We start from the raw sequence: 26,254 nt of genomic DNA, 5'->3' as shown, positions 1-26,254 counted from the left end.
TTTTAACACCAATGAAACAGTCAATTTGTTAGCATTACACAACTGCAGCCCCCATGACACTTTGATCCCCCGTCCATGCCTCTTGGGAGGTGTACTTATTTAAATCTATGTTATTAAACTTATGTTAAAATAATGGGTGCCACATAAAAATCAAATATTAAAGTGACCTTTATAATTTTAAAATGTGAATCTGACCTACAGTATATTATCATTATAGGACACTAATGTGACCTTTTATTATCATTATAGAATGTTAATGTGACATTTAATATCATTACAGAAAAGTAAAGATAGTCTCACTGATTTTGTGACAGCGCAACAAACTTCCTACCAGTTCACTTGCTCCTGGGAGGAAAACACTGTTCAGCACACACACACACACACACACACACACACACACATATAAATATATATATATATATATATATATATATATTTTAACTTTGTAATTATAATAAATGTATTAATGTTGTAAATAATAATAAAAAGATAATTATCATTATAGAACATTGCAGAGATGTTTAATATCATTAAAAAATCAGTGGTATGTTGTCAAGACAAGACCTATTATCTATATATAACATTAATGTGACATTTATTGTCATTATAGAACATTAACAAGACTTTTTACTTTGTGTTGTTGTTGGATGTTGTTGTGTTGCTGTTTTTTTACAATGCAGTATGTATATTTTATCTTTTATCTTCTGTGAGTCCAGAACAAATTTCCTTACGGGGGATATTAAAAGTATATCTTTATCTTATTAACAATACTTTTAGTATCATTATATTACTATAATGACATATTATTTTCATTATAGAACATTAACATCTTTAATATCATTATATAACTAAAATGTGACATTTATTGTCATTATAGAACATTGACAAGACCTTTAGTATCATTCTATAACATTAATGTGAAATAATGATCATGAAATATTTATACAAGCTTTATTCTCAGCCATGTTGAAATATTTTTCTCAAAACCTTTTTGTCAGACAGAAAGTCTTTTCAGTAGTCTCTCAGTGTTACAAACCCTCACTGTCTCAAGTTTTTTGTTCGTGTTGTTAAAAGGCAGATGTTTTGCAGACAGAAACCTGTTCACATTCAGATTCACAGCGGCGATTAGCTGGCAGATAAACACCAACAGTCTTTGCTTTATAATGCTGACAGTCAGTGGGATGACAGAAGATGAAGGAATAACAAGCTAAATGGCTGCAAGATGGAGGTTTTATTGAACCAGGAGCTGCTCAGTGGGTCATCACACACTGTTTGTTTGTTTGTATTCTGTCAGACTTTAATCCTCCCTAAAGTGAAAAAGGCTCATTACAGGAACAGAGATTTCTACATTATACTGACAATACAACAGAAAGACAAACAGCTGTTCTTCACAGAGGTGAAGGAAGAAAAGGGATGCTTTGAAAGAAGGAAAAGAAGAGGAATTTGAGTTGACAATGAAGCCTGGAGGTGTCCCAGACTAACTGAAGATCTGTTTGTGCAGCTCAGATCATCTGAGAGATGGAAATGATTCCTTTATCCCATAGACTGTATATAAAGATGGACGACATGTTCGCTCCCCAAAAGTGAAGCCAAAATATCTCGATGAGCCCCTGGTGGCTGGCTTCAGTATAGGTCATAAACCTCGCCCCCTCCATGTTAGTGGATGGGACATGAGCCAAACTAAAAACTCAAATTAATTTTGCCCAAAGATGGTTTCTGTCATTTTAGGTAGTTCTTATCACGCTGATTTATGTTCAAGTGTTCGTTTTTCTGATAAGTTTGGTTCTAATTAGTTATTTGATGTTATAAAAAGGGGCTTTCACATCATGATTGACAGCTGAGGCTAGCTCGCGATTGAGTCGGTGTATGGACGGGACCTCGATACTGCGGCTCCAACTCCATCACTACTGCACAGACTCTGGCTCCAAATGACGTCACCAGTGCAAGATAGCAGCTCCCGTATCCGGGATATTTTGGCTTCATTTTTGTAGAGTGGGAGGAAGTGGAAACACGTCGTCCATCTTTATATACAGTCTATGCTTTATCCTGAGACATTATGTTTGAAGTGAGTGTTCCATATTGAATTTGGATTTTGTTTATAATCACAAAAGCTGAAACTTTTTCTTTATGTCCAAGAATGCTAAAATTGTTCTCGCTGTTAGAGAGGTTAAAAGTATGAGGGTAGGAAATTGGGACACACTCTGTATTTAATGTATGTAAGTAAACATGTGGTGAGTGCTGATAGTAAATTCTACAACCTAGCAACCACAGAGTAACACCTTGGCAACTGCCCTGAACACCATAAACACCTAGCAACCACCTGGTAATACCCTATTCAACCACCTTCTAACATTGTAAACACCAACCACAACACTCTAGCGACCAACTATTAACCACAAACTAAAATCCTAGAAAACCAACCCACAAAACCCTAGCAACCACCTAGCAACTCCTTATAAATCACCTTGAACAACCTTGCAACACTCCTTCCTTGTTACCCTAGTAACCGCCTAGTAACACTTAACCGCACCCTACAGTAGCTGCCACCTTAAATCTCCCCAACAAGCACCTATCAACACTATAGCAACCACAACATAATAGCATAAAGCTAGCAGCCATCTAGCAACACCTCAGCACCCACCTAAACACCCAACTGTGACAACCAGCAACTGTGAGCTGTCTCCTAGAAATGACACTTATATATTACCAAATTGTTTTCCCAATTATGTTGTGAAAAAGTTTAATAATGCTGTAGTCACTACCAGCGGATATTGTATTGCAAGATCAGATATTTTGGAGGAAAATAAAGAAAATACGTTGTCAGTGAACATTTTACTGATACGTTCAAGAACAAACATTTTTGCCACTTGGCAGATACGTTAATTACAACGTTTTCTCATTATGTTAATGGAAAACATAATCTGGTCAGCATTACGTGTCATTGAAAAATGCATTTGCTCTTGCAGATTAGTTGTATATAAATGTCATTTCTAGGAGACAGGGTCATGTTGCCAATCGTAGCTAAAACTGCATATTTAACAGGGTTTTAAATTTATGGTGATTTCAATGTATATTTGTTTAATCTGTTTGAAAACACTTCATACAGATGTAGCAAATGCAAGTAAATGTTGCCTCGACTTTATGTGGTGAAACGTTATTTAAAATGTACATTATATAATGGAAATGAACAAACCTTGTGCCACAGTACACGCTTTGGTAAACACTGCCCAAGGAAACACCTTGTATCACCTCAGCAATCAAGTAGCCACACAACAAGATATTGACTTTTGCTGAGGCAGCAAGTATGGCAGCTTTGGCAGACAACACATTTTTTCAAGAAGATTCTAGTTATGTCCTCTACTGCCCTCTACTTTATGATTTACATGTCGAGGTTAGCGCAAATTGTAGAAACACTGCACAGTGACTTGTTGCGTCACGTATGCAGAGACTATATTCCTGCTCTGGGAAATCTCCAGCATGCCGACTGATGCTTTGCTTTTCTTCCTGCTGTTTTGAGGAGGATGGAGGGATGAATGTTTCTGTCAGATGAAGCTGTTTGAGCGGTTATGAAGAATATGAAGGGCTGTTTTTTTCCCTCCATCATATAAAGCTGTTTCTTTCAGAGGTTTGGAGGAGGAGGGTGGATGGATGGGAGGATTAATGTTTCTGTCAGAGGAAGCTGCTCTGCAAACAGACAGCAGCGTCTCCACTGCCTTCAGGCTGAAACAAGGATTTTAATATGAGAGCGATGCTGTAACAGAGACACAGAGAGAGTCTCCAGCAACTGTTTGTATATATGGAAATATGCATGTGCTGCTTCCTGGATCTTTTTAAAGCACTGCACACTTTTTTGTGTGTATATAGAATCATATCCTGTTTTAAATAAATGTTATTCAGCCAGTACAATCTCACTCTCAAACTCAAATCTGTGCTTTCACATTGTTGTGGCCAGGTTCGGCTGCCAATGTGACTGAGTCCTCATGAAACAGTATCTCATGCATGTGTTAGTGGAAGGAAAATCCATTCATTCAAAATTCATCAATGGAAGATCTAAGGTATTTCATCATCATGACTACTGAGTTATTCTGTATGACCATGTCTTCTTCATACTTCCCTGTAGTGAAACTGAAACCTGGCCAAAGCATGTTATTCTAATCATTTACTCATCCTGAATTGAATATCAGCTCTTCAGGACTTTTGCATCATTGTTGCTCGTCAACCAAACTGCCAGATTGTTCCATCTTTAACACATAATAAGTTTTTAATGATGATTTTATTGCAATTTGATTGATTTTAACTGATCTGCAGATTTCCTTTGCCAGTGAGGGATTCCTTATGTCAGATCGCAACAAATACCTCATGAGTTCACACAATTTAATACATTCAGATAAAGTAAATTAGATAGATCACAGTGCGCATTTTGCCATCATTAAACTATGATGTAATAATTGTAATGAATGAATATTGTAATGATGCATATTTCACACTGTGTGACTCTACTTCAAGATAATCTAAAATAAGAGTGTTTGTAAGAAGCTTCATGTCTCTAAGTAATATCTGACAGAGCTGTAAGTGTATAAATTACCAAGTAATTTGCAAATCTCTCATATCTTGGAAACATCGGATGTAAGTAGTTTTCGGCTGGTGGAAAATGGGAGCACATCCTGATATCCTGGAAAATCCATTCATCTATTATCTCTACAGGCTTAGCCTGTGCGGGATCTCAGGGGGCCCAGCTCCCACAATGATGGCCGTGTCCACACTGGACTTTTTTTTATTAGGACAAGTGCCATTTCAGCGTTCTTGAAAGCACCGAATAAAAATGGATGATGCTGACCTGGGAATCGAGATATATAATAATATCCTGTTGGCAGCATTTCTTTTTTAATTTGATTACTTAAACCTAATACATCTTAATTTATGACCAAGTAAAAGTATCCAATCCTTTTCAATCTAAACTTAAACGATATTTGATCACAGCTAAATTAAATCATGGATATGGAGAGATAAAGACTCACATGACTGAACATGCTGACTCCAGACAGAAAGGCCCTAGCATGGCCGGAGGACAGAGAAAATATGTTTCTAAATTTCCGTGTGCTGCTCCTAAAGGAACCTGAAGCAGAACCAGAGTTACAATGTGTAACTTTGTTTTCTTTTATTTACCTCTCGTGAATGTAAAATAATGGAAGAGGTACTTTTTGGTTTTGATAGCTAAAAATAAAGGACAAAAATAAAGATTAATGTATTCATTACAAAGACTAAAACTCACAAGCCTGACTGATTCCACGCATATATAACTCCACACACACACACACACACACACACACACACACACACACACATACACACACAGTGTTGGAGACTGTTGATGGTTATAAATGACCCAGAAATGATTTGTCATTAAAAGAGCATTTCACCAAAATTGTCTTTCAGTAACAACATGCGGAGTGTGTGTGTGTGTGTGTGTGTGTGTGTGTGTGTGTGTGTGTGTGTGTGTGGAGTACTGTCCTTGAGTTTCTGTCAGACGAGATGGATGAGATGTAATTACACTGATAGAGAGATGATCGTAGGAGGGGAAGAAGAAGAGGAGGAGGAGAAGCAAGGTTGTGCACGTATTCGTCCTTGTATAGTAGCATGGACGCGTGCGTGTGCATATTTCTGTTTTGGTTGTTAAAGGATGATGGGATATCAGCCCAATCCAGCAGTGGAAGGTTTTGATTTTCAAATCAGAATTATAATAGACATGATAGACATGATAAACACTGTGCAGCATAGCAATAAAATGGATAGACCAGCCTTACTCCCTGTCTTTAACAGCCCGGTGGTTGGACTCACTCAAGACTGCTGTCGACTGATGCACAACAGTCTGCCCCTGTTCACTGGTCTGGTTCGGGGTGCTGACACTGGCCCAAACCTGGCCCACGTGCTTATAGCTGGAGCTGATTCTTAGCTTAACGTATTCAAACTAGAGGCTTCAAACTGTGAAGAACGCAGAAGAGAGTTGCGTGAGGTGTTCTGAAAACAACTGGAAGTCAATTATTGTAGTTTGGCCCAGCTGATTTGGCCGCTTATCAAAACGGTCAGCAGTTGCAGCAGCAGCAGCTGTGACACGCAGCTCACGGAGGTAATTAAAATACTTTAAAACCCTTGGCGCCCATTTGCCGCAATTTGTCAAAAATCACACTCATTTTTGGAGTCATTACTCAGTCAAATCTAAACACACAGACATGATACATATATTTTTAAATTCAATGTGACTTACGCTTACAGAGGATATAATTATCTCCAATGTCTATTGTTAATAAACATCCATAAGCCTGTTAGAAATCAGAGAAAAAAGACGCTCCTTATAACTGCAGAACCTGCCAGAGAATCGTAACGTTTTTTCTTCAGTATCAAAGTAATCCAGTGATAGTTGTCTGTACATCCATGGTACACTGCAAACAGGAAGGGCTAGGTAAATCGGGATACTTTTAATGGTGCTAGTTTACTAAAATGTAAACAAATATAGGCAAAAAAAACCGGGGTCTACAGTATAAGTCACTGAATCAATGACAGTATATTTCCTGTTTACAAAGCATTATGGGAAGTAGTTGCAAAAATTGGAGCATGATTATCCCCCAAGTAGAACAAAGACAACGAATAACAACAGGAGTGACAAAGACCATAAAAAGGAACTTTTTTCATGCTAAGCTGGGAGAAAAGGAGGTCATGAAACCATGTGGACCGCTAGTTAATTATCTCTAATCTCAAGATACCAAACTGTTATCTTGAGTTCACATCTCAATTACTGTGTTATCCTGAGATAACAAACAGTGCTATCTCACTTAATTATATCATCTGGAGACATTAAACTGTTATCTCGAGACTTAGACTTTAGAGATTTTGAATCAGCCATTATCTAGAGCTGGGAAATGGTGCTCATTTGTATTTTAAACCAGTTGTCCTGATATAATCATTTAATTAAGTTATTATCTGGAGATATCAAGCATTGTTTTCATGTGAAAACAACTTGAATGTGTCATTTTATCAAGATGACAAACTGTGTTCTCAAGACCTCCATGACCTTATCGCCTCATTGACAGCAGATGGTGCTCTTATTAAGCTCCTTAAAGAGGAACTCTAGTGATTTATTACTGCACTTGGGGCACATGGGGGACCCATGACAGACAGATTAGCAGACTCAGCAGAAGGTAAGATATCTCAGATTTGACGTAAAATCAAGCCACTGCTACCGACCAACTGGATCCAATACCAAAGAAAATATTCAGTTCACCGAACCTACAACCAGGATACACACGCTTTACCATATTCACACATACTCTGAAGCTGGATCTGTACTTCATTGGACAATGTTACTATTCTCCCAACAGGGTCATCCCAAAGTATTTTCCCATGGGTTCTCACAGTTAGTAGTGGGTATTTTCTCAGATTTGACAAGGGTCCTCCAGAGTTGCAGAAGATATTATAAAAGTGTTTTCACAGGCTGAGAAGTACTAACCTTACTCCTAATACTTAGACGCGTAAAATCACCTATTACTTCCTGGTCCTGACGTCTTAGATTATCTTAGATATCAAGCCATCACAACTTCATTATGTCAAATACTACATGTTTAGAGCTAAGGATTTAATGATGTGAAGAGGTGGATAGAGGGGATCAGAACTTAAATGTGTCGTTATGTCGAGATAATGAGCTTTTGTATTTCACATCCCATCCACACAGGTTTCCTCATGGAGGTTTTTCTCTCAGCCTCGAGACAAACAGGAGTCCCACAAGACAAGAGAGCAGAAATGACAGAAGAAAAGAAGAAGAAGGCAGAGTCAACAACATTTGGTATTTGGTACTTAATGAGATCATTAAGTCAAGATCACAGGATATGTGTTTTAAAAAAATAAATAAGAGCACCAGAAAAACAAAATTTCTTATTTCAAGAAAAGCTGATAATTAAGTCAGGCTCATGAGATAAGAGTTAGAGAGAGAAAAATGCCTTTTTAATGCTTTTGCTTGCTCAATTTAATTATTTTTATCTCCATGAGTTTTATCTTATATCAATGTATTGTTTTTATTGATGTTTTAATTACATTTTTGTCTTTCTTGTCTTGTTTTTACTATTTTCCTACCATCTGTTGTTGACATGGCAAGAAAGTAGTGAAACTGAAACATTCTGCACGTCTGACTTGTGTTAGAAAAGGCAGAAATGTTCGGACAGGCTTAAACTTTTGGAAAATGAGCTGCCATCATCCTTTAGCCTTAATAGCAGTATTTCTTTGTGAACAGGCTAAAGCTGCATTAAAGGAACCCCCAAACCAGCACTCGTGGTTTTGTTTTGTGTGTGTTGAGACTCACCGTGACGCCGCTGTCGGTCTGCGTCTCTCTGTAGGTGAAGTTACAGACGGCCCAGGCCAGGTAGTACGTGGACATGCGGGGAGTGCGGGCGAAGTGATTGGTCACCCAGCCGTCTTCGTCCGACAGCGAGCTGCTCTCGACGGGCATGTTGGAGAGCGAGGTGTACTGCGGGTCGTGGCGGAGCGTGAGGGAGAACGTGGCCTTGTAGACGGGCTCGTCGAAGCAGGGGAAGGCCTTCCGGGCGTGGATCGGACTGAACTGAGTCACCGCCAGGTAACTGGGAGGAAAACAAATGAACTGGGTTACTGTCAAATAAAGGAAGATAAATGACTTTCAGAGTGGCTTAAAATGGTTCAAGGAATGGCAATGACAATCCTAAACAAAAATAATTTGTTCAGCACAGCAAACATCATCCATCCTGAAAAGCCATTCACTCTTAGATACAACAAACTCCCAACTGTCCAAACAATGACCCAAAATTAGACCACTTCTCTCCCTGGCATGACCTTTACCAGATCTAGGCTCGACTAGAGGTCAGGATCAGGTGGCGATCACGAATCACAGCTGATGTTGTAATGGCTTCTTTAAACTGGTAAATGATAAAAGTAGTCTAACAGTAGCAAAATTGAAAAACTTATTTGTCCATCACAAAGTGACCAAAATTTGCCTTTGGCGTGGCTAACAAAAACTAAAACCACACAATTATACAACATCTAAAGTTTGGCAACATTAGTCATCATAAGTAACCGGATACACCAGACCAAGCGAGGCTGCAGCAGCAGAATTGAAATGAGCATATTGAAATGAGCTTGGGTGCTTCTGTTTCATTGCTTATGAATTCACTTTTCATTTGTAAGAGGAAGATTTTCTTTAAAAAGCTACAGTTTAACTTTAAATTATTGGTCCTCGTGGATCTCCTTTCATCTCTTCTCCTCCCATCCGATCTCTTCCTCCTGTTCCTTCTCCCAGCTCTCTCTCTCTCTTTCCCCGCCGTCGTCATCTCTCTACACCTTCTTTTAATTTCTCTTTTCTTTACTCTTCCTTTAATCTCGTCTTCCTTCCAGGTCTTGGATCTCTATGTCAATATGTCTGATACCTGAGTGGATCGAAACAGACTTATCATCATCAGGGCCAACGTGTGTTTTTCTGAGGCAGATGGAGTTTGAACTGTAACGTGCGGGAAAAATGATGCACTGTTGCTCTTCTTGGCCACAGTGGAGCACCATGCTGCTGCCAGTGCTGTTGTCTCTCTTTTTGAATGTGCTGGGATCGACCATATTTTGGAGCCAACAAGTTCTCCAAATTCAACAATAAAAACCATTGTTTGTCTGTGCCTTCCACAGCTGTTACAAATTACTGTTGAAAAGTAAATCTGTCTAATGATGTGACAACACTGGTCGTAGTTAAAAGAAACCAATGCTGACTGTCGGCAGGAAACAGGAAACGAACAGCAGTCTCCCGCGTCGAAGTCCGATGTTTTGTTGATTCATCCACCCACCCCAACCTCCTCCCACTGCTTTGTCACTCTGTAATAATGTCACACTGCTACTACTAGTCCTTTGCTACCGATGGACAAGAGTCATAATTACCATTACTAAAGGGCTTTTCCACTTTAAAGTAAACGTGTCGTGTTTGGGCAGTTGCTGAATCAACTGATGCTGTGGTTTTTCTTGGGAGGACAGTCTCTGTTATTATCCTCTGGAATATTTCAGATGGGATCTCACTGTTTTTCTTTTTTTGAAAATGAATTAATTAATTCAAGTTTGTTTCCACAGATCCATTTAGACCTCTAAAAATAACCTGTCTCAAAATAACGTGTAAATCCAATTTTCGTGCTCACTGATGTGTAACATTTCCCACATGAGTCTAATACAACCACAGATGTTAATGGATGCCTAGTCTTACATTATATATCATACTGACCAACCCCAGTTTGCTTCACATTTGGCCCTGAATCCAAATGATGCCATTAAATGAGTCTAGTTAAGCAGAATTGCTGGACCCATGAAGTGACCCATAATTCAGTTCATCATATTCTTATTCACATTTGACTTTAAATTGTCTGCTCTCTGGCTCAGGATTCGAAGTTTCAACACACCTGGAGTAAATCCATACAGAATATGTGATGCCATCGTATAAAGCGGGATTTTGTTTTAGTCTTTGAAACTTCCAAACCTATCAAAGGAGAAATTTAAGGTGGAATTAGAGTTCAGGGGGTTAAAGGATAATCCTCTGAAGTCGGAGCCGACAGGTCGGCTGTCTGCCGGCAGAAGTTTTTACAGGAAGACATCTTTACTTCTTCAGATTTTCTTGTTCTGTATGAAAAAACAGCTTTCACAGAGAGATAATCCAAAATAAACACGAGGAAATGTTCTGTTTCCTCCTGATTTCTTTAAGCTGAGTTGAATGTTTTCATATCAGAGCTTTGTTACATTCGTCTGTCAGTCACCTGACAGAAACAGGAAGAAACTAAAACTCCTGGAAATAATCCCTCTGAAAACTTCTTTTATCGCGTTTGTGGAGGAGAAGATGAAAGGAATAAGAGTTGGAAGGAGGAGGTGGAGAGGAGAGGGTGGGAGAAAATACAGGTGGAGTAAGAGGGGAAGAGAGGAGGAAGAGAAAAGGTGGAAAAAGGTACAAGACGAGGAGGAGGGGTGAGAGGAAAGAAAAGAGAGGAAGAGGAAAAAGGGGAGAACATAAAAGAAAGGGGGAGAAGTAGAGAAAGACTAGAGTAGATAGGAAGAAAAGCTGGAGACGAAGGAGGGGAGAAAGATGAGATTAAAAGGAGTAGAGGTAGGAGGAGGAGGGAGAGGGTGAAGGAGGAGTAGAAAGAGGAAGACGTGGACAATAGAAGCAGTTAGAAGAAGAAAGAATGAAGAAAATAAAGAAACTAAAATGAGGTGTGGATGGGTGATGATAGAGGGAGAAGGGGAGAGGAGGAAGGAGGTGAAGAATGGAGGGAGGGGGAAACAGAATAATAAACAGAGGGCGAGTGAGGCAGACAGGGAGAGAGAGAGAGAGAGAGAATAATGGAGAAAGCCTGAGAGGGACGAGATAAAGAGAGACTCTATTAGAGAAGATGAGTATGTAACACACACACACACACACACACACACACACACACACACACCTGCATAAAAACTCAATAAAACCCCAATATTAACACACGCGCGCGCACACGCGACGTGACATCCTGCAGGTTGCCAACAGTCGCCGCTGCCAAGGTAACGCTTGTTGTCACAGTAATCCTGATTGACAACCAAGCCTACAGCGTTGCCCCAGACAACCACGACACATAAACACACACACACAGGCACACACACATGTAAACACACACACTCATGGATGAATTCATGCAGCAACGCTTCGCTTCCTCACCTGAATGCCAGAAGCGAAATTACATCATTTCCTGCAGTAATGTTTGTCATTATCTTGTGTGGAGACACCACCGAAGAAAAACATGCATGTGAATGACACCACGGACACACACACACACACACACACAGAGAAACACACACCTCATTCAGATTCAGAGATGTGACTGAAGGGGAAACTGTTGAGTCAGGTGCTTTTCTGTGTGTGTGTGTGTGTGTGTGTGTGTGTGTTAGCAGTGTGTTTCATTTCTATATCTATCTCATACACACACACACACACACCCTCCTCTTTAAGCAAGGTCTCAAATTGCAATTCCCCGCTTTCACGTTGTAAAGACTGCAATATGTGTGTGTGTGTGTGTGTGTTGCTGCAGCTATAGTTTTACACAGGAAGCTGGTGAAGAGGCTGATTCATCATCTTTGGTGTAAAATATGCGACTGATGGAGAAGACTGGGGGGGTGCTTTGATCAGATTTCAATTCTGCTAGTTTATTTAGGGAGCGAGGAAGGAGAAGGTGAGGACGTAGGAGACAAGAGGGGGAGGAGAGAAGGCAGGAGGAGGTGAGGTGAGGAGGAGATAAGGAAAGAGAGAAGATGAAGTGTGGACCATGACCCACACTGGCGGTCAATGAACACTTTGTGCGGTTCACACTCACTTGATGTGAAATCACTCATTGTAAAGTTTAAGTAACACAGTTCTATCTAAGTGTTTAACTGGTGGCGACTGAAGCAGGCACAATGAAAAATGTTCATCTGGGAAAGATACACCACTCGGTCCAAACATGTAGGAAACTCAAAATCCTTAATGGCCTTCAGCACAAGGTAGTACAGGGAATTTTACAGGGGAAGTCTGTTATTTGGCTGAATTATTTTCACCATAAAAAGTCCAAGAAACTTATCCCGAGTAAATGTTTAGGTGCGGCACAAACTGCAACCAGGAATCAAGACAAACCCAACAAGGTTTGGTTCAGGACAAAGGGGTTTCAGTTGTTGTCAGCAACAGGTGAATTGTTCCAAAGGAAGTGTTATTCATGCTAGCAGCCCCATGAGGCTAGGTGTATGTACATATGTATGTATTACATGCTAGAAATAAAAATGAAGGAACACAAAATAATTAGCTGAGTGAAATGTCTCAACATGTATTGGTTGGATTGGCAAAACATGTTATACAGACATTCATGGTCCCCAGAGGATGAATCCTAATGACTTCGATAATCCCCTGACTTTTCCTCTAGCGCCACCATGATGTTCACATTCGTGGTTTTGATGAAAAGTCTACTACTGGATGGATTGCCCTCAGCATGGATTATAATCCAGCGCCAACATCAAGTCAAAATTCAAGTCTAATTTGAGCAATACTTTGGTTTGTGAAAAATTAATGACTTTACCATCAGCCTCAGCTATTCTTTGTGTTGCACAGATTTATTTACTTTGCTGGGGTGACCAGGCCTTAAGGCAGGTAAGGGGGAAACAGTGCTAATTAGCAAATGTTAGCATGCTAACACTAAACTCACTAAAGTATGTTAGCAGGGTGATGTTAGCATTTCGCTCACACAGCCGCTAGCATGGCTGTAGACTCTTAAGTCTTGCACAATAGCATGTTTGCCAATTAACATGGCAGGATAGCAATTATCTTAGTATCTTTATCTATTTTTTATCTTTTGTACAGATGAGGTTGTAAGTTTTGTTTTAGAGCTTAGATTGAGAGTCAATCTGGTGGTAATTCTGACTTGTTGGTGACGTTAGATGAAAAGCCAGGGGAACACCAAAGTCATTAGGATTCATTCTCTACATATCATGAGTTTAATGGCAATCCATCCAATAGTTGTTGAGATATTTCACTCTGAACTGAAGTGGGCAGGCACTGCCATCTGTACAACCATATTGCTAGTGTGGTTAAAAATGAACAGGTCTATTTCAGGCGCAGGTAAGAGAGTCACAGGTCCCTCTGAACGACATCTTGGATTTGCGAAGACCTGTATTACACAGCACCTTCTCCTCCTCCTCTGTGTGTCTGTGTGCGTTACAGGCTCTGAGAATGAATGAATTTATTAAGTTGCTTCAGTTGACTGCCATGTTAGATAGGTTACCCCATTCTGCAGAGTGGGTGAGCGCAGTATTGATCTCATCTCAACAGTGGATTACTCTTTCAGAATGAGAGCGAGAGAGAGAGGTATGAGGAGAGAAGCCTTTGATGAAGAGGACCTAGTAGATGAGCCAGATTTGTTGACCAATCAACTTCTTTCTACCCTCCATTAAAATGTAGACTCTCACGTAACCTTTGTTAACCATCTGTCTCACTCGTTAACACTCCAACATCTCTGTTCCTCATCAAACCCTGCCTCGTTAGCTGCCCTACTACTGCTCATTAACTGTAATTCCTGTCCTCGTTGAAGAAAGCAGCTCTGCAAAAACAGCCTCTGTCTGATGAAAAAGTTCCTCACAGGATCACAGGAAGGGGAAAAACAACTCTGCTCGGGTGTTTTGGGTTTCTTTTAGAACTCGGAGCTTCAGGAATGTTCTGCATCATAAAAAGAAAGGATCCTGCACACTTTTTTTGAAGCTCACAGCTGGAAAATGTTATCATCACTGAGACACAAGGTGCCCTATTTATATAATCACGCAACCGCAACATCAAACGCAAAGCAGTTGGTTTTGGGCGCAAGGACCGTGTTGGTGTCTCCAAGTGCGCCTGCTTAACTGGTTCATGTCTGTGCAGCTGATCAGAGTGCAAACAGGACAGCTGAGCCAATCACAGGGAAGCATGATGACAACAGCTCAACAAATGGATGAAGATGCTTCTTCAGGAAATCACATTGTTGTCTGGATGATGCAGAGTGGCACGACGCGAACAAATCTGCAGCCAAACGCAGGTGGTGTGGGGTTTTATTTAATTTGTACAATAACGATAGAAGTACATGACCGCATCAGTCCGACACTATTCCTGTTATAATTCTACTATATCTTACGTTATAAATGGTCACATGATATCGTAAAATGTGACATAGCAGTTTATTTCCAGAATAAAACATGAAACGCCACTTTTGCTAAAAAAGCAAAGGAAAGGAGGCTGTGACGCACAGGACTGATGAGCCGCTGTAATCACACATCTCTAACATAAACAGCAGCAGCAACAACTGACCCGTCTGATGTGTGTAGAGGTGTGTGTGTGTGGAAGCAGCCTGCAGTCACTTGCATGTGATTTAATGAAGGTAAACACAGGTGACGGCTGTGCGTAATGTCATGGCGCTCCGATGCGGCACTTATCAAATCAGTCTGTTTAAAAAGCTCAGATTCTCTCGGGAAAACAGCCGTCAGTGAGCACAACACAATCAGTTTCAATTTCTGAAAAAAATCAAAGATGCGGGCAGTGATTCAGAGGTCTGTAACCAGAATGATGCGCCGAAATTAGATCACAAACACTGCAAAGCTGCATTAGTTCACTCTAAATTTGAGTCACATGACTTGACTTAAGTAGAGAGGAAATGATTTTTCAAGTAATTAGTTCGACAGAAAAATAACCTGCAACTATTAATGTAATTTTAAAGCAAAAACACAAAAAAATCTCTTCCAGCTTCTCACTCGTGAACTAAACTGAATCCCTGCAGGTTCTGGACAGCAGCAATTTGATGACATCATCTTGAGCCGAAGAAAAGTTTGATGGGCTTTTATTTTTTCAGCGGCAGCAGTAATCTGTGATGAAAATACTCGTTAGTTGTGGTCCTAGATTTGAGTAACAAATCTGATGACTTCAGAATGAACTTGACAAAATAAAAAAAATGACTTCCAGCACAACTCTGACTTTAAAAGCAGTTACTTGTGACTTCACCTGGACCGTTCGACTTGAAGGATCTAATTAAAAATTGTGCTTCCATTTGTTGCTCATTTAGTAAGCAAACAATGTAGTTATTCATATTTTAGCTTAACTGTGACTGTGTGGAACATATTGAACCAACAGATGGGCAGCAGGGACGTAGATAATTTTGCATTAGAGCTTTAGGAAGTTTCTATCGACGTTTTCATACTTTTTCCACTGTAAACCTGACTGGGAGATGACAGCAACCGCAACCTTAAACTCATCGTTTACATCATTTGCATAAAGATCAATGCTAAGCTTAAACAGTGATAATGTGTGAGAGTGTGTACGTGTGTGTGTGAGCGCTAATTAATTCTCCCCCTCCCAGCATTTAAGCGTTTAAGCCAAGCCTGGGGTTTATAGTAACTCTGGATATTAAGCAAATCTCACGTGTGTGTGTGTGTGTGTGTGTGTGTGTGTGTGTGTGTGTGTGTGTGTGTGTGTGTGTGTGTGTAGCATTAGCCACACTGCTGCATCAAGCTAATCCTTAAACTAACAGTGAGCTTTGTACACACACACACACACACTTCTCAGCCATGTATAATTTAGTAGAAGTCTCACCGACGTTGTGTGAATCTGACATTTTGAAGCTTGTTTCGGAATAAAATAATTATTTTTATAAATAATCAGCTGTGATTTTTACTATGTGTCTTTCTGCTTTGCCGGTTAGTCATCAGATTAAAATATTTATTATATTAAGACTGGCACCTTTAAACGCTGTTAGTCATGTATATATTTTTTTCTTACTACGTGTCTGGAAACTGACTCATTTATTTATTTCAGCAGTTAATTCTAATATCACCTGTTCTCATGGCTCTCACAGCAACACTGTCCTTGGCGAATTCTTTGTCATGCAGATTCTCACATGTGAAAAGTTAACACTAATCTTGTTTTTCTGATACCTCTCCCTCACTTAGAAAACTGGGTCTCTCTTTTACGTGACGTTGAAGAAATCAGGTTAAGTCGACAGTAACCAGGTTTCTGTCAGCTGCAGCCTTAAACTTTAACAGGTTGTTGTGTTGTGATGGAGCTCTGCTGGTCCATCAGCTGCTGTATTGATCCAATATTGATCCAAACAGCAGCTGCCAGTTAAAATGGGACCATTGGTGGTAAAAACATACAGAGACCAAACCTGATTGGTGAGGAAATACAGCAAACGTGTTTCAATTATTCTGTCTTAATGGTGAAACAGAAAAATACCTTTTGTTTACCTTTTAATCTTTATGTCAAAATGCACACATATTAAACATCAGCTCACATCGTTCTTCTGCTTCTAACAGCTTATTTTATCAGCAGCTGAATAAATCTGCTGCTGGAAACATTATATAAGCAAATATGCAAATCTATGTCTTTGCTATAATTAAACAAGACTGATCTGAATCTGAGGAAGCCAATGAAGAAATCAATTATGCAAAAAAGCTATGTAAATATTAGTGAAGGAAACACCGAGTCAATTTAAATAAGCTGTTAGTGTCTCGTTTGATGGATCGTATACGCCTGGTTTAAAATTCATTGAGTTTTTGTATTTGTCATTTTGTAGGTTTTGAGGTCTTAAAGGAGGAGTCACAGTGTGAATATTGTTTTCCAGCAGATCAGTCAAAAGCTTTTAACCACAACTTTATTTCATAGTATAATTCTAAAATCAAGACTTTTGTAAAAAAATAAATAAAAATAAAAATACAAGAGGATGCGTATTATAGCAACTAATGTCATATTTACAACCTCAACTCAAAACTAGATCTATCAAAAGTATCCAAAAATGGCCAAAAAAGTGTAAACATTTTTATTTCTTTTTAAATTTTTAATTAAACTCAGCTAAGGCCAGATGGATACTTCCCTATAAATAAATGTCATGAGTATTTCAGTTCCACCTCACATGATCATGATCTAGCTGGTTAAAATTTCTTGTAGTTTTTTTGTTTGTTGTTGTTATCAGTCATCACGGTCTTTCTCCTGTGTGAGCGGTTGACATTCTGAACTGTACAAACAGCAGCGATTGAGCGGCTCTGTTCATTGATCCGTCAGAGGCCTCGCTCTCTGACATCAGTTCAGTGGAGGGTTTACAGAACTACATCACTGTTACCTGGATGGACCAAATAACAAGAACACCTTATAAGCTACAGTAATGCAACTCATTAGCCATTTCAACACATTTGGACTAATCTTTGTAAAGCTCAAAGTGTTGGAATGATTGTTGGCCAATTGATTCGTCAATCACAATGTCGATCATAGAATTATTCTTTTCTTCAGTTTCATGTTTTACACTATAAAAATATTTGTCAGCAGCAGAACTGAAAACAAAACATTTTACATTGTATTTGGAGAAAAGGACAGGAGGCGAAGGTAGCAAAGCTCCCTAAATTAGATTCCTTTGTTTTTTTTTTATTAAACAGTAGATATACATTTCAAGACAACTTATTCATACATCATGGTAGGCTTATAGGCTACAAGTTGGGTAAATTATGGTCGGTACCAGGTGGATAGTCTATGGGGATTACAGTGTTACGGCAGCATGTCCGGACCCTGTTGTTGACGAACCACAGGCCCACAGCGGTACTAAAACACAGTTTAGAAAAGTCATAGGTTTTGAGAATTATAAAGGCACTTACCACTGGCCCTGGGTGATACATTGTTAGTCTTGTTATGAATAATAAGAGGATATTAAGGTGATTTTAGCTGAACTGACATTCTGGTGTCTATAGCCTTGCGGGCTATATTCGCAGATGTCGTTAATGCAGAGTCGATTTTTGCATGTAGGATATATGAGAAATAAGGCTGTTTGTTGTGCAGTAAAATCCTCATTTGATGGTGTTTATGCAGACTGTGTGTAGCTGGCCAGTTTCCCGGGACATGGTGTTGTTTTTTGTTAAATATTGCAGCTCTCTTCTGTCTCGCCGTGTGCTACAGGCTTCATTTTTTAATCATCTTTTGCCTTTATATCTAATAAGAGTGCACTCGTGAGGTTATTGCACCAAAAAATGCCTTCTGTTAAAGTCAGCGGTCGTTTCAGCCCCACAGAGGAATAGACAGCTCCTGCGCTCTCAGGCGCTGATGCTTGATTACACGTTTCAGCACTTTGACCGTCAGAGCGCCAGCCATGGTTCTGATAGCGTTCTCTCTGAGCTCTCCACTTTCCCAATACAATAGCCTAAGTAACTCATTCGACTGTAAAATCCAACACATTGTTGGTAAAACATACATACGCCTACTGGTGTGTGCGTGTGTGTGTGTGTGTGTGCTTCATAACTAGTAACTAGCGTGCACTGGGGCCCGTCATAATAACGTGCACTGGGGCCCGTCGCAAGTACCTTACCCCACTGACGGTAACCAAGGTTTGTCAAATCAACCAGGACTCAAGTCTGAAGGATCAACTTTAATGAATGACCTTAAAATTGACCACATTTGTGACAGTGTGAGGGTGAAAATACTCAACAGATATATATTTTAATATTAGGATTTTGTTCAAGTAAAACACTTCTTTTAACTCATTTTTACCATGTTTCCTTTACCTCGCAATTTTAAATAAAATATAACATCCTCGTATCAAGGTAGTCCATATAGCCCGACTTCCAGCCTGTCGAAAACTAGTAAATACCCATGGTATGATACAAAAAAATCACTGCATGTTTAATGACTGAATAAAATTTCAGTTTAACTTCAGGATGAAAAGTTTCAGTCTGAGAGAGTCCTTATATGGTCATGGCTTGACTCCTCTATCCAATCACGAGTGAGCCCTTCTGATTTCATCAATTAATTACGACTTTGTGTTTCTGCAATAAGTGGAACAGACGTTGATAAAATGTTCTGTCCCTGTGGTAACACACACACAGACAGAGATGGAGGCCATACAGACACAAACTCATGCATGAAATAATAAATGTATCAGCACACAGTCTGTTTCCCATCAGCACCGTGGGGAAGAAATCTGATGTGGAAACAATTCTGCAGCAGAGGCTTATGGGAAATTCATAAGGAGGGAGTGAGTGGTGTGTGTGTGTGTGGTTTGATATGTGGAACACACACTCACACATGCACACACACACGGTGAGTGGCGTGTGTGAGTTAATCAATGTCGTGGATGTGAAGCGCTGACCTTTTCTAGTCGAACCACCTGCTGCTGCAGGAAAAATGAGTGTGTTTCAGTGTGTGTGTGTGTGTGTTTCAGTGCGTGTGTGTGTGTGTGTTTCAGTGTGTGTGTGTGTATGTACCGTCTCTCTCTCTGCAGGGTGTACGAGCTCCTGAAGAAGCCCAGCAGCTCATCCTCGATGGCGGCGTCGAAGCTCACGTTCAGCCGGTAAACTCTCATCGGCTTCAGCTCACGGTGCAGCACCACGACGTACATCTGATTGGCCGGGTAGGGGAAGTGGCGGTGGATGCGCATGGCTCCAGCTCCGGGCCTGTTGGCGGGACGACCACCGGCGCCGCCCTCTGCTGTAACAGACACCCGGTCCAACTGAAAGGAGGAAGAAGAGGAAGTAGAATGACGAACTGTAAAAAGATTCTTGTAAATCGTATTTCAAAACTACCTGATGAAAACAGAAATATGCTAATTTAAGAGTAGTTATTTCTGTAACTGTTGACTTACAACCTGTAGAGCTGCGTCAACCTCATTCACGCTTGTTTCCATTTTTCTGTTGCTACTATTCATAGATGTAGCTAGTTAGCTACGTAGGAAGGAGACTCCCCCATTCTTAATCCAGTTTACAAAGCTCTGATTAGCAGATTGTTTCACCACCACAAGACTGTTTATAACTGTCACTGTAACTTTAAGAAAACTTTTAATAAACAACAAAAGGTGAAAAAAGGCAAATCTGGTGAAAACGTGTTTAAATTTATCTTCTCTTTTTTTTTATTATAAACAAAGATACATGAATACAGTTAGGCCTGAGAGCTACTTCAGTTGACAACTTGCGTTTGCTGCTCGCTCACTGAGACATATCAAACGCACCCTTGCAAACTTCTGTAAGTAACGGCTGCAAACACTTGCTGCTGATCTTCATATGTTATTTCAGAAGCCTCCACCCCAGCTCCATCTGTAGACTCTGAGGCTAAAGTGGTTTCAATTGGTGTCACACAGCCAGCTCAGCAAAGTTCCTCCATATTTCATTCTGAGGCTGTGGAGTCAGACTGCCCAGACGATGATGAAACGACACCGACAGAATTTACACTGAATGAAGAAGAGCACTTCCTCATTAAAGACAGGTATTATCACGTATCCTGACTGATCACACCTGAGCTCATGCTGAAGATGGCTGGGGATTTACTGGTAATTAAATGAAATGTCACCAAACTTACTGTACTAAAGAAGATCATCAAGGTAAAAGTAGTCTTACCCAAACAGGTGCAACTTAGCCGACAGAAAGTGAGAGATGTCAGTCAAGCACGGTCGGCGCACACCCGCACAGTCCTGAGAAGAGGTCTAATCAGGTAAATAACTGAAAACACCTGTGGGGGTGTACAACTGATGCATAGTTTCAAATAATTTATAAAAGTCTGCTGTTGTTAAATGTTACTCGTGTTTGCTATGACGCGCAGCAAAAAAGCAAGGCAATTCTTTCAAAAACTAAGACATCTGTCGAATGCCGAGGAAATACAAATTTAGCAGTTTGTTTGTACATAAGCCAGTATTTCACATATCCTGAAGGAAACTGGAGTGTTTGGGGAAAAGCCGTATTTCATTCACTCTAATGTGGGTCCAGTCCCACCAGAATTTATAAAAGCAAAATTTTGGACCAAAATCATTTCATTTCGATGGATTGGTTGATTCTCTCGTTGCAGCAAAGCATATCCACACAGTGCTGATCTTCAAGGAAACGGAGAAAGCCAGAGTCCAAAATAGAGGAGGCTAACCTATAGTTACGTCTCACCGTTCAACTTTATATTACCCTGCCGGAGTATAAACTACTCCCAAAAAGAGAGGTGGCAGTGGTAAGAAAGGAGTGGATAGTACAAATACCTTCCCTTGAATTAACGCTTACTTCATTGTCTGGTTAGCAACCAGAGGAAGTGCGTACTATTTTGGTCACTTCCTGCACTGCCCAGGCACGCCCATTTTGTCTGTGTCAGTAAATCATGCCCTATTTACTTGTTTCCTAGTTACTCCTGTTTGAAGCCTGTTTTTCTACCCTGAAATTGCCCTAAAATGTCCTCTATGTATCACAACTGTTAGGAACTGTTAGGAACCTCTGGGTCTCTGCGTTGTCGCACATCAGCATTCCTCAGCCAATCAAGTACTGAGTGTGTTCATCTGTATCTGTTTGTGTGAATGTGTGTTTGCGCTTTGATGAATGAACTGATCGATACAAACAGAGAGCCTGCTGGCGCAGAGAGGAAACGTTGGGGATTAAAAGTGTTTTTCAGGGTTTTCTGGTGAGTCAGCGAACGCAGCGGCATGCTTCGTGATGCCTTCAAATGCTCCTCTCAACCAAAATGCCTTTTAATTGCATTGTTTGTTTGTTTATTGGTTTGATTTCTCAGCTGAACTCATCCTTGTCAGACATTTTAATGCCCCAACATTGTTCCTGTTTGAATACTGTATCTTTATTAATGTCTTTTTTGATCAAATCTCTCTGGTCAGTCATGTGACTCTGGGGCTGACCCTCAAGAGCCACTGAGGTCTCTACAAGTTCATTTTCATTGACATAAACTGAAACCAATCATGGCCTAAGGTGAAAAGTTTAAGAACTGATGATATATTTGGCTCAGCAGGAATTGTTAAGGATTTGTAGTTCATATAATAAAACACGCACATGTAAAAAAAATAAAACAATGATGCGTTAAGCACTTTTCTACTTTGGCTTTGTTGAATGCTGAATGCATTTTGTGCTGGTGACATTTCTTTGACTTAGAATAAAGCGCTCCTTGGAGCAGTATTTCCCCCCTCTTTCTACCAGCAGGTTTTATTTTTATCCACATTTGTGTTTTTTGGCCTTTTCACATCTTGACTTTTTCTTTTCATAATGCAGTGACGCTTGAGGGTATCTTAAGAGACCTGCCTGGCACCCAACAACACCTCTTAATTCACAGTGTGATCACACACAAACAAAAAAGGGGCTGCAGGGTTTTTAATTGGCCTCTGCCCAATTTAGATAGATTTATCTTTTCTCTCACATTAGCCGAGATGACCAGCCTGAAAAATCACGTTGCTCGGGCGTTTCTCTGAGGCTTTCTCTCGCCATGCGCTCGTCTCAAAAAATTCGGCTGAAACAGCAACTTTGACGGTTAATTAGCCTCGTTAAGGAAATCTCTGAGGCCAAATCTGGAAATAAACATTCTTTGTTAGAGAGCGGGTTTGTTTTCCAACACAGAGAGCAGACCTCCAGATGCAAACAAGGAGCTTTGTTATCAACAGTAAACTGTCTCTGACTTTGTTTTATGGTACAGAAATCTGATTGGATGACAGAGGAAAGGCGGCAGGGTTTAGAGCAGGTATGGAGTTTCATGGACCAGAATCGTTGGTCATGACTGGCAGACTTCTCCACAGGTAATATATACTACAGCTACAACACCAACACTGCACCTACTGAATACGGGAGTACGTCTAGTGATTCCAAAAATAGGCATTTTTGGTTCACTACTAGGACGTTCAGGGGTTGGGGGGTGGAGAGTCGTGTGGCGTTGGGAAGCAACAATATCTAGCACATGAGCGTCATCTGAAAAACATACATTTTTCTACAAATGAAGGCACAATCCTTTTTCAATATATCTGCACAACTTTCTGCACTTCATACAAAACTGATCTTTTAGTCATGAAGTCAAATCATTTAGACAGGCTGCCTAGGTCCATTTGATATTTCTGAAACACATACTTTTGGTGATTTACCAGTCAACAGACGTCTGGGTTAAAATTGGGCTTCTTTGGTTAAAAAGAAACATTTATTTTAGATGGCTAGGTTACATACAACTGTTGTTTCAGTGGCCACATTTCAATGTAAAGCAATTCTTACCTACACCTTGAAATGCTATTGAAACAGTGGTTACTGCATATGTAACCCAGACATCTATAAAGCTTGAACTTTTCAACCAAGTTCAGCCCAGGTTTACCCTAGACCTCTCAATATCTTTTGTCCTGCAAATCATCAAATTCAATTCAATTTTATTTATATAGCGCCAATTTATAACAGAAGTTATCTCATTGCGCTTTTCCTATAGAGCAGGTCTAGACTGTACTCTTTATGATATTAATTACAGAGACCCAACAAATCCCACCGTGAGCAAGCATTTGGCCACAGTGGCAAGGAAAAACTTCCTTTAAGAGGGCAGAAACCTTGGACAGAACAAGACTCAATGGTGGGCGGCCATCCGCCGCTGTCGTGTTAGGTTTTCAGTGCTTACTGGGCAGTTACCCCTATTACATATCTCAACAACCTATTGCGAGATTTCCATTAAATTTACTGTGGATATTCATGGTTTCCAGAGGATGATTCCCGATCATTTTTGGTGACCTCCTGACCTTTCAACTAGCGCCGCCCTCAAACCAAATTTTCCACATTTATACAAGAAATATGACAATCTAATATGGAGATTTCCATTAACTTTACTGAGCACATTCATCCTTTACATTTTAAGGGATCAAAAGGCCTTTCCTGTAGCACTCAGGAGAAATCTTTCAATTTTAGGTTCACAACTGGCAAGGCTCTGAGGGCTCGCTCACAGCAGCATTTATAACAGCAAAATTTTGGACAGAACTCAGTTCATTTCAATGGAATCTCCATGATCATGAGATTTTATTACAAAGGCAAAGTAAATTTATGCACTGCTTTCATGTAAAGCTCAACTTTGGTGACCTTTGACACAACAATTCGTGCTGTTGTCCAATTGCCAACTTGATGGCGATGACAATGATGACTGGAAACTCAAAATTGAGGAAGCTACGCAGGTATTAGCAGCATCTCACTATTCAATTTTATATAACCCCACTCTGCCAAATGACAAGCAACACCAGTGGAGCTTTCCTCTTCATATCCATTTTACCTCGAATGAAACTAGTATCCAGTACCAACGGTAGCCACTGCACGACCTGGAAGTAGTCGCAACCAAACTCACCAAACTCCCAGCACCAACTATTTCACAGACATTGCCTGATTATATTTTGGGGTTTATATCAGGTCATGAAGGAATTTACAGTAGGCCTAATCTTCCATCTTCTGTTGGCAAGCTGATATTGTCGACACTGGCGTGTCACAGATATCACCATGAGCGTGGACATGTTCTTAAAGATAATTCATCTTTACCAAATTCTTGACACAGATTTCTGCCTCAAACAGGCCACCGTACCTCAAGGCGGTCAGCGTGCAGCACGATGAATCGGGTGGCATTGATGCACTCCAGCTCGATGCTGACCTCTCCGGAGAAGGTGAAGTTGTCCATGTAGACGGCGAGCCGCAGGTCGTAGTGCCGTGGCCTCACCGAGCCCGGCAGCCGCGAGTTCCTCCATGGCTGGACCGCCTCCTCATCTCCCCTCTCCCCCGTCCTTTCCCCTCTGCTCCCATTCAACTTTCCTGACCCTCCGTTGCCTCGCGAACCTGACTCCCCTGTCGCTCCGTCACGATCTCGTCCACCACACTCCTCGAAGCGGATGCTGAGCACCACAGCCACCGCCGTGACTATGATGAGGGTGAGGATGGACAGGGCGAAGCCCAGCACCAGCCGTTTGTGCACCGTGATGTGGTGCTCGGTGGTTCGAGGCCGGACCACCACTGACTCTGCCCACTGGTCCGAGAGGGCGCGGCCATTCCGCATGGCGCCCGGGCTGCTGTCGTTTAGTCCCATTTAGCGAAAAGTGTCACTCTAACAGCAAAGAAATGTCCTCAAGGTTCAGGGTCAGAAACGGGTTCTGATTCAGAAAAACATTCATTTATGCTCAGGTCAGATTTCAGCTCGTTTACAGATGTTTTAATGTGAAAAAGAGCTGTTCGTGTGTTTTGAACGTCCCAAATATTCCAGTTCTCAGTCTGCCAAACCTCCAGTCTGTGCTGCTGAAACTCCAGCAGTTATATTTCTGAAAACGTGAACTCTGACCTCGCTGCTGCTGGACCGTTATGAATGTGTTTCAGCTCTGACTGGAGCTGGAAAATCAACACCGCGGCCACGTCTTACATTTCAGGCAACAAAACCGACAAACCAGAAAGGATGAGATGGTCGTGTGCGTTTTGGTTTTGCGGTGAGGGGAAGAAAAAAAAATCAATGATGCACAGCTCAATTTCAAGTTCTAGAGGAGGCTGAGGAGGAGGAGGAGGAGGAGGAGGAGGAGGAGGTATGCTGTTGAGGATGTGGCTATACAGTGAGCGTACCATTCATAGACTTTCACTGGTAATCAGCTGTGTAAGTTATCTCTAAACCTCCACAGATAGCTGGGAAATCAGATGAAGTCACAATTTAGCTGGATTTGCTCAGATTATGCATTATTTAGATGACGGAAATCCTCATTCTGAGCTTCACTCACTTGATCTACATGCGTCCAAGACAGAGATCCTAAACCGAAGTCTATCACAGGAGATTTAAAGCTGCAGGTTATTGTCCCCAGGTTGTTATAAAGTTAATTTCTTCTGAGTTAAAGCTCTACCAGACTTGCAATGAAGCATAAATAAACCCCTATCCGACTATTATGGGATTACTATTATGATACAGTGGGAGATGCAAATACCTTACAGAACATTAAGGTCAGTATTAGGA

General features: G+C 40.6%; 1 protein-coding gene across 3 annotated transcripts in view; it reads right to left on the bottom strand.

Annotated features, from left to right (window-relative positions):
* The window catches only part of LOC122871443 (thyrotropin-releasing hormone-degrading ectoenzyme-like), a 169,693-nt gene that overhangs the window by 130,654 nt on the left and 12,785 nt on the right, over nucleotides 1–26,254 (bottom strand). Inside the window, exons 1-3 of one of the 3 annotated variants that reach the window (XM_044186573.1) lie at nucleotides 24,857–26,254; nucleotides 19,789–20,033; nucleotides 8,351–8,627 (exon numbers count right to left, since the gene is read on the bottom strand). The exon at nucleotides 24,857–26,254 is cut by the window's right edge and continues 1,742 nt beyond it. In XM_044186573.1, coding sequence (XP_044042508.1) covers nucleotides 8,351–8,627; nucleotides 19,789–20,033; nucleotides 24,857–25,351 — 1,017 coding nt within the window. In that variant the 5' untranslated portion in view covers nucleotides 25,352–26,254. Of the gene's footprint in view, nucleotides 1–8,350; nucleotides 8,628–19,788; nucleotides 20,034–20,913; nucleotides 21,026–24,856 lie in introns of those variants that run through there. The other 2 variants (XM_044186575.1, XM_044186574.1) reach the window with 2 other exon arrangements.

Source organism: Siniperca chuatsi, linkage group LG23, assembly GCF_020085105.1.
Source record: "Siniperca chuatsi isolate FFG_IHB_CAS linkage group LG23, ASM2008510v1, whole genome shotgun sequence".
NCBI classification, from domain to species: Eukaryota; Metazoa; Chordata; class Actinopteri; order Centrarchiformes; family Sinipercidae; genus Siniperca; species Siniperca chuatsi.
The sequence above is the reverse complement of the archived record's forward strand: the minus strand, read 5'-3'. Positions and strand labels throughout refer to the sequence as shown.